The 14756-nt window shown below is 35.9% G+C and overlaps 1 protein-coding gene across 4 annotated transcripts in view; it reads right to left on the bottom strand.

The window, feature by feature from the left end:
* The window catches only part of LOC106666676 (zinc finger protein OZF-like), an 18262-nt gene extending 3506 nt beyond the window's left edge, over window positions 1-14756 (bottom strand). Inside the window, exons 1-4 of one of the 4 annotated variants that reach the window (XM_024230395.1) lie at window positions 14395-14756; window positions 14173-14334; window positions 13862-14091; window positions 2644-3814 (exon numbers count right to left, since the gene is read on the bottom strand). In XM_024230395.1, coding sequence (XP_024086163.1) covers window positions 2935-3814; window positions 13862-14091; window positions 14173-14334; window positions 14395-14559 — 1437 coding nt within the window. In that variant the 5' untranslated portion in view covers window positions 14560-14756 and the 3' untranslated portion in view covers window positions 2644-2934. Of the gene's footprint in view, window positions 1-2643; window positions 3815-7917; window positions 9008-13861; window positions 14092-14172; window positions 14335-14394 lie in introns of those variants that run through there. The other 3 variants (XM_024230397.1, XM_024230394.1, XM_024230396.1) reach the window with 3 other exon arrangements.

Here is a 14756-nt window from a genome sequence, read left to right as displayed (position 1 = left end):
GGTTGTCAAGTTTACTTTGGGTTCTATTTTAATGCTTAATAGGCTGACTCAATCAGGATTTGTTGGGAGTTCCGAGAGCTTCCTTAGGCTCAGCGTAAGGATTTGAATTTTTATTTTTATTGAAGCACGATCCATATATAACTTAACTGCACTTAATGGCGCAAACCTGGCCTCTGTAATTCAGCTTTACAACGGTCATAACATTTAATTTGGATAAAATCCAGAGGTATTATGAAGTTGGAAGTGGAACACCATCATCAGTGAGAAAAAAATTAGCACCTTATCTATACTTTCAATTAATTAAGGTTTTCAGTTGAGATAAAAGTCAATGGCACGAGTGGGATTCGAGCCCACGACCTTCAGCTAAATATGCCGCTGCTCTACCACTTGAGCTATCGTGACCTCAATCCACTCAGACACTAACTTCCCGTCTCAACCCCACCTTTTGAATTTTCCCTCCTTTTTTGGCCATTTTTCAAATGTCGTGTAATCTATATGATTCTCGGCGACAAATGAAATGGCCACGGAGAGCTTTAGTGAAGGTATACTTCATTTAAACTTATTAAATTTGAGGTCACGATAGCTCAAATGGTAGAACATCGGCGTATTTAGCCGAAGATCGTGGGTTCAAATCCTGCTCATGCCATTGACTTTTTTATCTCAACTAAAAACCTTAATTAATTGTAAGATATTAATTGGTCAAGCGGACCATGAAACTAGTGAACTTATCTATACTCTATTATATTTCTATAAAAATTTGTATTCAAGCGTTTTAAAGGGTGCTTAAAATGAATACGAACTGTTATGTTTTTTATTTATTTTTATTTTTTAATACAATCCTAAATTTTATTTTCTTATCCTACATAAAAAAAAAAACTCAAAAACAAATCAACTGATTTATAATAAACTAGCAATATATTCATATAAAAAGGCAGAAAACCATATTTAATAAACATGTAAAATACAAGAAAAAATGGTTTCTCGGCATGTAGAGCCTGTTGGCCAAAATGCTCAGACACGAGTAATATTTTTCTACCTAGAATCGACAAAAAAAGTTTTGAAATCTTCTCATGTTGGTAGTTTACTCTTGTAAGGCGGGTAAGGAATAAAAATTGTTCTATTAAAAAAAATCACAAAATACATTACTTTCATAAATTTATTGAAATTCGATTATAACTTTTAATCTTTTATTTAAATTTTCCTTAAGAAAACATCAACTTCATAGAACTACTACATTGAGTAACATAATTATTATATAAAATTGTTTTCAACAGTGGACTGTTTCCAACATTCTTTGGTTTAGTATTTTTAATATCGAGTCCTTTATCATAGTGTTATATATATTACATGATTGTGATGTACATTTTAAAATTAGAAGGAAATTATATTTAAAACTAAGTCGCAATTGTCGCAATATAATAGACGACAAACAGCTGGTTAATTAATATCTTTGGAATGAAATGACAATTTTGACTTCAACACATGAAAACAAACAAATTTCTACTGCCCATTTGAAAAAACCTTGAAGCAACAACAAGAACACTGCAATAATGACAAGAAAACAATAATAAATATCTAGGCCTTGTAAACTTCAACGTTTATAAATTTTTGTCAATAATTAAAATTACATCATGGTAAAAAAAATAAATTAACAGGTGTATAAATATATCACAAATTAAATTACAAACTAAAAAGAAACGACTTTTCAAATTGAACGACTAGAAAATAATTTATTTTTTGGAAAGGAGGGACTGCGATAAAATTATTGCATATTTTTAATTACTGACTAGATCTGGGCATACGTTTTTGCCCTTTTCAATATCTATGTCTAATCTAAGTCTGAACAGTTGATTTTCTGATTTTTTTTCTATAAGTACTTTAGAACACAATTTGCCTTTTCTGTTTGTTGTACTGTATTTCTTGGCATAATTTTATGAAAATGTACAGGTTTTTTAATTGAACAGATTATTTTAAAATTGTGTTCGAATTCAGTACGATGCAAAGGGGATTCTAGTTCTAAAAATATCCTACGTTAATTTGGGAATACATCATAGATAGAAATTTCAGAATGAGAAAACCTATTGGTTCCTTGCGAAAAAAAAAAAAAAATCCCAGGATTGTTTGATTTATAAATATTGACTTAGTTAAAACATAATAAATTTGGTCTTTATAGTCCAATTATATTTGTCACGATATTTGTCGATTTGTTATCGTAGTTCCAATATTTATCAAACTTTAAAAGGATCGATTAAACAATTAATAAATCCCATTATATTTTTTCCATTGAGTACTATTTACTATTTAAAATTGGGCCTAAAATACTCTAAAATATTCTATCTTTGTTTTATAATATAAGAGGTTTTTTGTCGTTTCTCCTTTTGCCAAAAAATTGAGAAAATGAGTGGAAAAATTTGTGGATTACTTGCTATACAGAAAATTCCAGAATTGCCAAAATAATCAATATTAACTTGTATCATTCAATTAATTAAGGTTTTTAGTTGAGATAAAAAAGTCAGTGTCACGAGCGGGATTTGAACCCACGACCTTCGGCTTGATACGCTGCTGTTCTACCACTTGAGCTGCTCAGGCACTAACTTCCCATCTCAACCCCACCTTTTCAATTTTACCTTCTTTTTGCCATTTTTTTAAAAATTTAATTATCTTGTATAATAATTAATGAAGATTTTTAGAATTCAATATACAAAATGGTTCAGAATTAAAAATTTGGCCATGTATGTAAAGTATAATTTTTTGTTGATATGTTATGGTTGAAATGCAATAATCAGTTTGAGTCTTTTTCTGGTTGTTGTAATTTAAATTTGCCTAAAATCATACTGAAATATAGTCATGAATTATTTCAAACATTGGTTAATTTTTTTTTTTTTTTTAAATAGTCAAGATAATAATGGTAACTCTTTGTCTCAGTTATCAAATTTAAAAATTTAGATTGTTCAGAATTGGATCGTTAAGATGTGTTCTTAAATGAGAACTAAGGTGTGTATTAGTATAGAATTTCCTATCACAAAAAGCACAAGTGTATGGCCTTTCCCCTGTGTGGTATCTTTTATGTACTTTAAGGGTTGAAGGTTGTGTAAACGATTTTTTGCACAAATCGCATTTGTACGGTTTGGCCCCTGTGTGGGTCCTTTCATGAACGACAAGGCCGGTCATGCAGCTGAACGATTTGCCGCAGGCCGAACAGACGTACGACTTTTCCCCTGTGTGGAGCTTCATATGGTTTTTAAGAGACTGGGCGCACGTTACTTGTTTACCGCAAAGCTGACATCTATGCCTTATTCCCATATGCGTAGCTTGGATGTGTTTTTCCATCCCTCGTTTCGTCAGAAATGTCTTGCCACAGGCGTCGCATTGGAAGCCGGACGCTGAAAAATCAGGATCGTGGATTCTCATGTGGTCCTTGAGCTTAGAAGGTAAGTGGTATTTCCTGCTACATTTTGGACAGTGCAATGTCAAGTTCTGCGTGCAATCTCCATCGGGTGCGTGCTGCTTGTAAGCCCCCATGGTGTAAAAACCCCTTTCGCACTCTTTACAAACAATCTTGTACGCCTTTGTATGCCTCATTATGTGCTTTTTAAAATTTCCTTTCGCAGCGGTCGAATAATGACACTTGTCGCATTTATATTTTGACAGTTTTCGGTCGTACAAGTGAGAAATGTAGTCGGGCCCTGATGATTTCCTCCCGCACTTCTTTTTTACGACCTCTTCTTCTTCTAATGCTAGGATCTCCTGTGACAATATATCATCACAGCCGATAGTATCGTCGAGCCAATCAGCAGAAGACAAGCTTCCGTCCCTACAAATAAAGTTCACTTCAATACAACAATTTAGCCAACGTGCTGCAGGTACAACTAATGGGATAAAAAAAATCCTTTTTTAATTATTTTTAATCAGGATGAATTGGAAATTTAAAAAAAAGTTTTAGTTCTTTACAAAAGAATTATATTTTTTTACTTTTTTCATTAAATTCACTAATTTCGTGGTCCAATATTACAATTAATTAAGGTTTTTAGTTGAGATAAAAAAGTCAATGGCACGAGCGGGATTCGAACCCACGACCTTCGGCTCAATACGCCGCTGCTCTACCACTTGAGCTATCGTGACCTCGATCCACTCAGACACCAACCTCCCATCTCAACCACATTTTTTCATTAAGTAAATTCAATTTACAAACACTGATTTGCAGAAAATTATGTTTAAAATTGTCAGCGTGATATAATAAAACTGTCTATAGTTTTAAAGACTATATCTGATAATAAAAAAAATCTTAACTTTAAACAGTAATCCAGTATGATATCTCAAAATTTAAACCTGATACAAAGAAAACAAAAATTTTATTACACAATATTTTTTTTTTTTTTCAAACAATATAGTTAACATCAATGTGAAAAATAAAAAACACCTGAATGCAGTATTCACCAATGCAACCAGCATAGTCGTTATGCTAGAATATAATTGTTCTTTAGTATTTTTTTTCCCTTTTTAACCGGAGGTTTGCAATCAATCTCCAGGGTGCCGGTGTTTTTGAAAAAAAATTTAAATTCAGGGTTACTGGGTTCAAACCCAAGGCCCTTACAGTGATGCTTATTTAAGTAAAGAAATTCCTGTCAAATAAAAATGCTTAATGTCCTACTTGTTGGGTGTCATGGAAGAGAGTTGAGAACCACTTTTCAACACTTTTTTTCATATAAAATTCCATGGACTATGCCTGGGATTTGAACCCAGGACTGCCCCTCGTGGCAGACAAGTCGGAAGCTCTAAACTACTTGGCCACGACGGTCCTGACACTTTTTTTTTTTGACAGAACTATTATTATGACACTAGTTTTGTAGATGGAACCTCATTAAACTCTCCTAGTTAATTTTTTTGTAAAATCACAAAACAATTGTTTCTGTTTGTGGATAACAAAATTGAAAGTTTATAATACAAAATTGATAATTCAAAGCATGGACTGAGTTTTTTGGGGAAAATTTTTATTTATTTATTTAAATTTGTAATATTTTCTTCAAAATTCTTGGCCTTCGTTTTTCTTTTTATAAATCAGTCAGTTATCAGTCAAAAAATTAATTTACACTGATTTCAATTTTCTAAGGGTTTTATAATGCTAGAATCACAAATCTGACAATGAAGTTAAGTTTCTCTTAATAAACTGAACGATGGGGATAAATTCATTATTTTTCATGGTCCGCTTGACCAATTAATATCATTCGATTATTTAAGGTTGAAAAATGGCAAAAAGGAGGGAAAATTAAAAAAGGTGGGGTTGGGATGGGAAGTTAGTGCCAAAGGGGATTGAAGTCATGATAGCTCAAGTGGTACAGTAGCGGCATATCAAGCTGAAGGTCGTGGGTTCGAATCCCGCTCATGTCACTGACTTTTTTATCTCAACTTAAAACCTTAAATAATTGGATGGGGATAAAATTGAAGTCAGTATAACTCAACTCCCTGTCTCTTTCCGCTCTTTCAACGTTTCCAACTTCGAGACAAACCCTGCTAAGATTTTCACAAGCATCTTCTGATCCCACATTCGATGAAGAATGTTCATCGTTTACTTCAGGGTTGATGCATACATTTGAGCTTGAATGCTCTGGGTTTTCGATAATCTCTATTGCGCTATGCTTTGGAGTGGAGGTCATATGCAAACTCTTCATAGAGATGCGGGCTGGAGAAGCTAAATCGTTCTGTCTGAAAGACGTCTTCTTCAGCGTGTATCCAAGTGCTTCTATTGTACTTGAGACATTTTGATCAGCAGAGAAATCCTGCTTGACATAAGGATGCTGAGAATCTGAGAAATCCGAGCCATCTCGCTCCCCCGGATACCGTTGACTAGAGTAGAGAGCATATCTGAATTTTGGCTGTAGCTGCTTATCCTGAAAACCTAAATTACATCTTCGTCAAAGCGTAATATCCCAGCCAGGGTAACCATCCCCGCGGCGTGCATCACATGCAGTATGTTCACAGACTTTTCCCCTTCGAATAAAGACAGAATTTGGAATTCAATTTTAAGGATTTTGTAGTCCTGAATTGTAACACATGCCTCCTGAAAACTCATGTATTTTTACATAAAACAATATAGCTGCAGATATTGAGGTTCTCTGGTTCGAGTGACCAACCTATCAATATCGGTTCTGCGCAAAGCTCAATTTTGGATTAATAACAAGACCTTAATGGTTTTTGGGTTCACAACATTATGAGGTCTCATCTTCTGAAACCCACGGATATACACTGGCCATTCATACATTGTATGAGCATACATGACTTCAGAGGAGCCCATTCAGCATTTAAATGCAGCGAACAGCAAGACATCATCATTAACTATCCGAAGGGTGTCAAATGTACGGTGGGGAGAACATTGTAGTTTTAAATTGAAAAACAAACTTGTTTTTTCCAGGCCTTTACGGGTGAGAAATTTTGTCACATTTCAATTTATTTCAAAGTGACAATGTTGTGATTTAGATTTGATGATTAAGCCTAGAGCAAAAATAAAAGAGGATCGGGAGAATGAGGGTAGAGACAGTCGAGTCTAGAAGAGAACGAGTCCATTCTGTGTAGACGATAGACAAAAGAAGTGTTCGATCCTGAAAAGAATTTAAAAGTGTTGGATTCCCTAAAATACACTGCTGCGGTACACAGCGGATTGACTGTAAACGGTGAGTACCCTCCCACCCTTGTTCCAAACGGTCTGATTTACATGAAATTACTGTTTATTTAAATTTGGAAAAAAAATTATTTGTTTACAGTCAGTTAAAGTTTAATGATCAATTCTGTTCTGTTTTCAATATCAACCCCACATATTTAGTAAAACACTATAATGAACAATATACAAAAACAGAAATGGGCTTAAAATTTCCCCCTGCATGACTCCTTCAAGATGAGTTGAATTTTTCATAAAACAGTCGATTGTTTTATATAAGTTTTAAGTATTTAAAAGCCAGCCTTGTTACTAATTTCCAATTTTGTTTGCCATCTTGCTTTGCAACATTTCTGAGCGATTCCAGTGCTTGATCAACTTCTGACAAGGCAATCTGATTTGCCTAAATGCTACCCTGATCCTGTAAGCTTTTGCATAACTTCATATTAGAATTTATCTAAAACTAATGAAATATATAAATTACCAAAACAGTTAGAAAAAGTATGTGTTTCTAACAGTTTTTAAATTTTCACGCACTGGTCGAGGGGCAAGTTTTGTGTTGGGGAATGGACGTATTCAACTAGGTCAACTTGATCTTGTACACCTATCGGTTCAAAAATTGTACTTGTAAAATTCATTCATAATAAGATACGCAACCAATATTTTGGGGTGTAGAATTACCAAAAAAAGTTTGGTCGACCCACCAAGTTGCTTATTTTTATTAAACATGCTCCAGCGAAGATCGCAGAAATTGAGAAACTAAAAAAAAAACTCTACATTTACAGTGATATTTCATGGAAAATCCTGCCTCCTCTTCCAAGTTTTCTTGAGTAAATATCTAGAGGTACTCCCGAAAACTTTGATTGGCTGAAGACGTGGCATGTAGGCCCTTGAAATATATACCATTGTAAATTTAGATTTTTTTTTTTTTTTGAGTGAAGAAATAATTTGTGAGATTTATTCTGTGGTTTATGGGTTGATGAACCTTAGAAGTCTCGGTTCACCTATCCTCGCTGATTTTGTCAATCTCATGTTTCAGTTTTTAGCCAACTTCAGTGTTGAGTTTGAGTGAATTCAGGTGAAATCGCTCAAACTCAACATTGAAGATGGTGAAATGCCGAAATGCATCTGATTAACAAAAGAGCAAGAAAAGCTATCAAATCATAAATAATTTGCTTGTGGTCAGTATATGGTTCTCAGGAACGGCAGAGGTGGATGGTGCAAAAAAATATATAAAAAAAATATTTGAAAAATATATATTCTGTTAAATTAAAAAATATAAATTCCATGTATATTTCTGTAAATGTATAAATAAAAAGTTGTACAAAAAATTACACTAATGGACGTTGAAGAATGGTTGGAAGTTAAGAATTATTTCCTATTCCTTTTTCATGGTTTTTCATGTGGGCGGTTAAAAGCGTTTTTGTGACAAAGCCCGAACCACATAATTGGCATACGTAAGGCCGTTCGCCAGTATGGTACCTCATATGCACTTTGAGGGTGGTGGCTTGCGTGAAACGTTTTCCACATTCGTTACAACAGTAAGGACGTTCGCCCGTGTGAGATCTTAAATGCGCCGCCATGTATTTTTTGTCGACAAACGCTTTACCGCATATGTAGCATATGACGTCCTTTTCTCCCCTATGGGCTTTTAAATGTTTCTTTAGCGAATACGAGGAATTCATCGTTTTACTACATATTTGGCAGGAGAATTTCAGTCCTAAGTGGATTTTCATATGGCGTTTTGTGGCGTTTTTCGTTTTAAACGCCTTACCGCATGTTTCGCACAGATAGTCTTTCGATGTAATGCAATGCGTTGTTTTATTATGGTTGTACAAGTAACCCCGATTTGTGAAATTTTTATTACAAGTCTTGCAATAAAACGGTGCAGCTCCGTGCTTTTTTATATGATGCGTCACCAATTCGTCCTTGGAATAACACCCCTCATTGCATATATCACAAAATAAAAGATAATCTTTATTGTGCCTTTTCAAATGCCTAGACATATTCGATTTGTACAGAGTTACGTAATCGCACAGTTCACAAGATATCTTTTCTCCGACCTGATGGGATTTCTGGTGTTCCTTCAACTCCGAATTGTTTATGAACATTTTATTACACAGTTTACACGGTATGGTCGGTTTAGCGTTATGCCTCGCCTCGTGCCTTGCCAAATACCTAAGACACGTAAACCTCGCTCCACAGCTGCAAACATACGAAGAATGTTTTTCTTTCACATGTTTTTTCAATAACAATGCAGTCTTGAATTCAATATCACAATCACCACAAGTCAAACTATTAGAACCCTTTGTTTTATCTTCAGAGACCTTAAGATCAAACTGCTCCGCTCCTTTTTCCCTATAATTAGTAAAGAGGAATTAAACTTTTTTCAGCTTTTTGTGAAAACTAATGTGTTAGTGTTGTTGCAATGTTAAAAAAGCACCAGAAGGAAACCCCTATTATTCATGCTGCCTAATTAAAAATTAAAATACAATAAAACTCCCTGTTTTAAAATATTACTAAACCTAATGCAACCTTAGTGATTTATTAAAATGTAGGTTAACACTCCAGTAGTCGCACGTCATCAAGGAGATTTTTATGAGTTGCCCAAGCATTAGAACATTAAATTTCTCCCTTTAAGCCTAGTACGCACTGGGATTCTTTGAGTCGATTCATGTTGCGAGGCAGAGGCTGCATCGCAACAATGAATCTACGCAGCCCTGAATCTGCTCCGCGTCAAAGACTCGTGTCCAGACCAAGATTCAGTTCTCATTAATCAGCGCCTGCGAAAATGACGGAGGAACTAGCTCTCTCGGTAATTTCCCTTGCTCTTTTTGCATTGCACGTAGTGCATCCAATTGGAAGTGCATTAAAAAACTGTCCTTTTAAAGTGTGAATTTTTTTTTTCAATTTCGGCGTCGTAAACACTCAATTTTTGGGCTAAACGGTTTGGTTTTTCAATTCCTGATTTCTGTATTCCATGATTGATACATCCCACAAACATCGATGGGAATGCATGTCTTCAATAAACTGTAAAGTCAACTTGGTACTCCACAACATACCTTTATACAAGACACTTCTGGAGTGGCGGATGCCTGAAAGCCCCCCCAAAAAAAAAAAAAAAAATACAAGACAAAATCTTCAAGAAAACACTAGAACGTCAACTAAACAAATGAAGCAAGAGTGCTTGTTCCGATTCACGTCTGCACTGGCAAATGTTGCGCAACATTGAGTCAAAGAATCCTACATCGTATGGGATTCAAAAGAGTCCGAAAATGCTAGCCCGAAATACACCAGATTCATCGCAACAATGAGTCGGGGCAGCCTGGACTCAGGCTAGACACAGCCGAGACTCTCCGGAGATTTAAAGAGTCGACTCAAAGAATCCCAGTGCGTACTAGGTCAACTGAAACTGCCAGTAGTTTTTTTAAATTTTGATTAATTATTGGATAGGGGAATGGGTCAAAAATTTCAAAGGCGGCAGTGGGAATCGAACCCAAAATGATACATTAACCACTCAGCTACTTGTTAAGACATTTTAAATTACAAGAACCATTTTTTATACAACACGGCCACTTTTGTAATTATTCACTAAATTTTCTTTCGCTATTTTTATTGTGCCCTTCTGGTATGCCTATAAGCTTTTATCCCAAATTAATTTTTTTAATTTCGTTATTAATCAGTCATCTGAGAGATGAAGTATGGTTATTTGCACTACGAGCTGAACTGACACTGGGTCATCTATTCATTCCATCTATTCATATAGTTTGGTTCTCGATTATATAATTGGGCTGCACCAGTTTCTTGTCATAAGTATTTCCTGGCAAATTAATCTACTGGGCACAGTTAATTCTCATGATGGGGATAGAGATAAAAGAGTCTAAAAATTGTCCACAGGACCTTCTGCACCTCGACCTGAGTAGATCTATCATGCTCTTGTTTTTTATAACTCACTGGCCAACTTCAGGTTGTTAATCAACCTCCCTAGCCTTGCCAGCAGCTCCTTAGTGTAGGATCTACTTGTAGTGTTTTTTGTCCAAGTTGCAAGAACCTGCACTTATATAGACCTTCACAGAAACATATAATGAGTTCTGTGTTCTCCTCTTCTTGGCAGTATCTGCACAGTGTTTCTTCGGTCTGTACGACTTCTTAAGTGGCAGTGCCGTGTCAGGAGTCCAACCAGAATCATGGTTCCGTTGAGGTTGCCTTCCAGTAATTCTCTTGTAACTTTTGCGAATAGCCCTTCTATGAATCTCTTCATGTGTCTCATGGCCTGGGTATTATTCCACCAAGCTTGGGACCTAGAGAGTCCATGTTGGCTCTCTCTTTAGCCAACATGTCAACCTTTTCATTGCCTCTGAGAATGCCCATAGCAGGGATTCTCATATGAAAGAACCCAAGGTTATGCAAAACCAAAGAATTGTGACGTATGAATGCAGTACATCTAAGCTGTCAAAGTTGACTTGAGAATTACCATCATACATTTTAAGAAGGATTAACCAGCTTTCTCTTACAGTATAGTGAGGGAGGGGTCATCGGGTACCTATATGAGTAATGGCCCATCAAGCACCTGGCCAACTTTAGCACTGTCTGAAGAAGTCAAGTTCTCTTGCCAGCCTGAGGGACTAAGAAATGTTTTGTCTCAATGATACTGCATATCAGGCTCGTAGCAAGTGCTCCAACCAATCATGATGGTTGGATTCTGTCACTACTCTTTTGGTCGAGATGATGGTTGGATTCTGTGACTCCTTCGTTGAATTTTATTTTCTTATTTTATATTCTTCTGGTGGAAAAACAAAGTGAGGTTTTTTAAGGCTCACTGCTTAATTGGTTCAGAAGTTGTTTGAGAGACAGTAATAGTTTGTGATTTACTTTCTGACCCTTCTTGGCCCAGGTGTACCTCAAGGTTCTGTCCTTGGTCCTCTACTTTTCTTAATTTCCATAAACTCCTAATCACCTTTCTTTTTGCAGACATCAAAATTTTTTACTCATCCCACTCAAAGTAATTGCTCCTCTTTTTTGGTTGAATTTTCTTTTCTTTCTGTGGCTCTTTTAGTCTGACGTTGATGGCCTCTTTGAGCCTTTGACAGAAAACCAAATTTTAAGAATATTTCTTGCCTTCGTGCCATTGTCTTGTAAAGTTTAGGCAGTATTTAGTCTTCTATAAAGAACTGGCATTTACTGGCAATTGACTGTGATCTTTCACGAAGCACATTACAGACTTGAAGGTCTAGATAAGACCAAGTGCAAAATCCTCAGCCGTTTCATGTACTCATTCTGAGAGTCATACTCAACTCGGCATCCAAAGACTTTGTGAGGAAACGATCTTAATTGCACACTCGTGGATAGATGAACCCAATAAGTGACCCAGTGCCATAGTTCACTGCCTCGCAGACCCATCATCAACCTTATTTTACATTTGCTTATGTCTCAATTTATTTAATTACTGATACATCATATACATAGCAGCTAACATGTCTCCAGTTTATATACTTTACAATTTACAAGACAAGGAGGTTGTAAAATTAATTAAACAAAATAATAAATAAAGTGCTTTTTGAGGTGGATTCTGAGGCAGGAAGTGAAAACAAGCAATCCTATTCTTGTTTACGATATATGGTGGTGAAAAAGAGAAGAAAGGGTGAATGAGGAAAAAGAGGTCCTGACAGAACAAAGTGGAGAAGAAATAGAAGAAGACATTTTTTGTGGAATTAAGAAGAAATCACAAGAAAAAAATTGTGCCAAAGCTTATGGAAGTAATAGGACGTATTTTCAATTCTGCAAGTACTCATAGATTCATCTTTTGATGTGATGGGCACTGTAGGCTTAGCCACTAACAATCATCCATTGCAGTGTTTTATTTATTTTTTTAATTAATCTGACTTTTCATATACACAATATCCTTGAGCTTTGATGTATGATACGCTAACTTTGGTGTCTCAGAATTAATATTTTCTGTTCTTTTCTTTCTTCCTTTTATTGCGCTGCAATGAAAATGATCTATTACAGAATTAACCCTTCTTTATTTCCAAACCTCAATGAATTTAGCACTTTCCGGGCTTCTTCGCTTATTTCTTTATGTGTCAATATTCTGCCTTTCTGAGAGGCGTGTCATTTCTGGGCAAATGATTGAAGGAAGTGAAATGACTTATGAGTGAATTTACCGAGAATCCGATTGTAAATATGAAGAACCAGGTAACCATACAAGTTTGAGTGGTTTTTCATTTATTATTTTAATACCAAGAGGATAATCTTTTCATAAAGAAAATGTATCTTGAACAGTTTACTGTAAATTATAAAGTGAGCACACTGCCCACAAGTTGTTCAAAAAATTTGCTTTTGGGGATGAGGGGAATGACGACTGAATGTTGATAAAATGAAAAAAGCTATCGAACTTCAAGTCATCAACTGCCAGCGTTCAGCATAAAAGATGAAACCCCTCTAGTTTGACTTGGGAAGACTTGGAAGCTGAGCAAATGTCATAAATTCACAGCACAAAGAGATATTTTTGACCGGATTGATTCTGTACATAACACCAGGAGGTCGTACTATTGCTGTCACGAAATGACCCAGTCCCGTTGACGTGAAAACTGAATATTAACAAAAAAGGCTTTGTGTCCACTATAAACTGCCACATGGTCCGACCATCACCGCAGAAAAGTGCTGAAGCCAACTGAGCCAGAAAAATAAAGAATAATGAAGCTTGTTTGCAAAGTTTTACCCCACGCTCCATCTGATTTTCAGGAGTTCAATACTGACCAATAGTTGAAAAATGAACTGAAATTATTTTTTAAACCCTGACACCCAAACTTCTATAAGAAAGGCATAACTGGGCAAGACTCTAGGCTAGTTAACTTATTAAACCAGCACATCCTTTTCTGGATAGCTGGTAATTAACGAGAGAAAAAGTTTGAATGGAAAAAACCCTTATACCACATTGAGAAAAAATGCAAAAGAAAATTTGGATTCTAGGGCCTATTTTAATTATGTTTACTGAAAGATAAAAAGGCATCTCACAGATGACAGCCGACTACATTTGTGCCATAAGGAAGCGCGACTACCGCAGTGTTAAAATAATTAAGTCAAAAATGAAAGAACACCTGTAAAACCAAGCATAAACAAAGCAAAAACCCAATACACCAAAATTTCCTTTAAAATTATTATAAAAGGGTTAATATGTTAAAAACAAAACCGGACAAAACTAAAACTTACTGGCTCAACAGCCCTAGCTGGTCAATGTTCAGATAATCGGTATCGAGTCCTGTACCGGAAGTTGTGGCATCGACATCGTCAAAAGTGGCGCTGAGGCTGTCGCCATCGACTACTTTAAGGAGATCGTGATGTTTTCTAAAATTATTCTCTTTTCCTTCCTCTTCCTCCTGAAGGCTCAGTGCACCATCAAGGATCTCGGAAGAACCATCAAGAACACTATTGAAGTCATTCTAGAATATTTAAAAAAAGATAATCAGGGTAAATTGAGCAAGTATTGTTATATGTTTGTTTGGAATATGACTTGTTTGTACCTTGACAGTCGATTCTGATGTTCTTTGGACTTCCAGCTCGAATTCCCATTGTGCGAGGAGCTTTTGGGACTGCGTCGCTTTATTGTAGAAGTTATAAAATTCATCAACTTTGACAGCACAACTCTGACAGACTTTTGTTGTGATTTTGTCTTCGTGGGTTATCTACGACGATGGGGTGATAATTAGCAAAGAAAAAAAATTAGGATATTTTAGCAAACTTACCCGGACGGAGAGGCAGAGGGAGATTTTACTCAGAAGAGGACAGTGCAAGGGGTTTTCAAGGGGTTCGTAGTCGAAAAGGGATATGAGAGAAGAGCTTTTCTCCAGGCAGAGCCTGCAAAGGTCTGGAGCTTTAGGGTTTTGGCATTGGCTTGTCAGAGTTGTCATCGCTGTCAATTTTCCTTCAGAACCGGTTGATAAACGTTCCGACCACCTGCGAGGACATCATCAGCCCGGCCGAAACAACGGCTCTCGCTTATAACTTATAAGTTATAAGTTTATAACCTCACACTGTCAAGATTCAAGTGTCAGATGATCAGGGAGGTTCCTGATAGCTTTGAAACAAAAAAGACAACTACGGATTT

This window comes from Cimex lectularius, unplaced genomic scaffold (genome assembly GCF_000648675.2).
Source record: "Cimex lectularius strain Harlan isolate CLEC.00 unplaced genomic scaffold, Clec_2.1 scaffold92, whole genome shotgun sequence".
Lineage (NCBI taxonomy): Eukaryota > Metazoa > Arthropoda > Insecta > Hemiptera > Cimicidae > Cimex > Cimex lectularius.
Note: the sequence above shows the minus strand (reverse complement) of the source record. Positions and strands in the feature narration are given on the sequence as shown.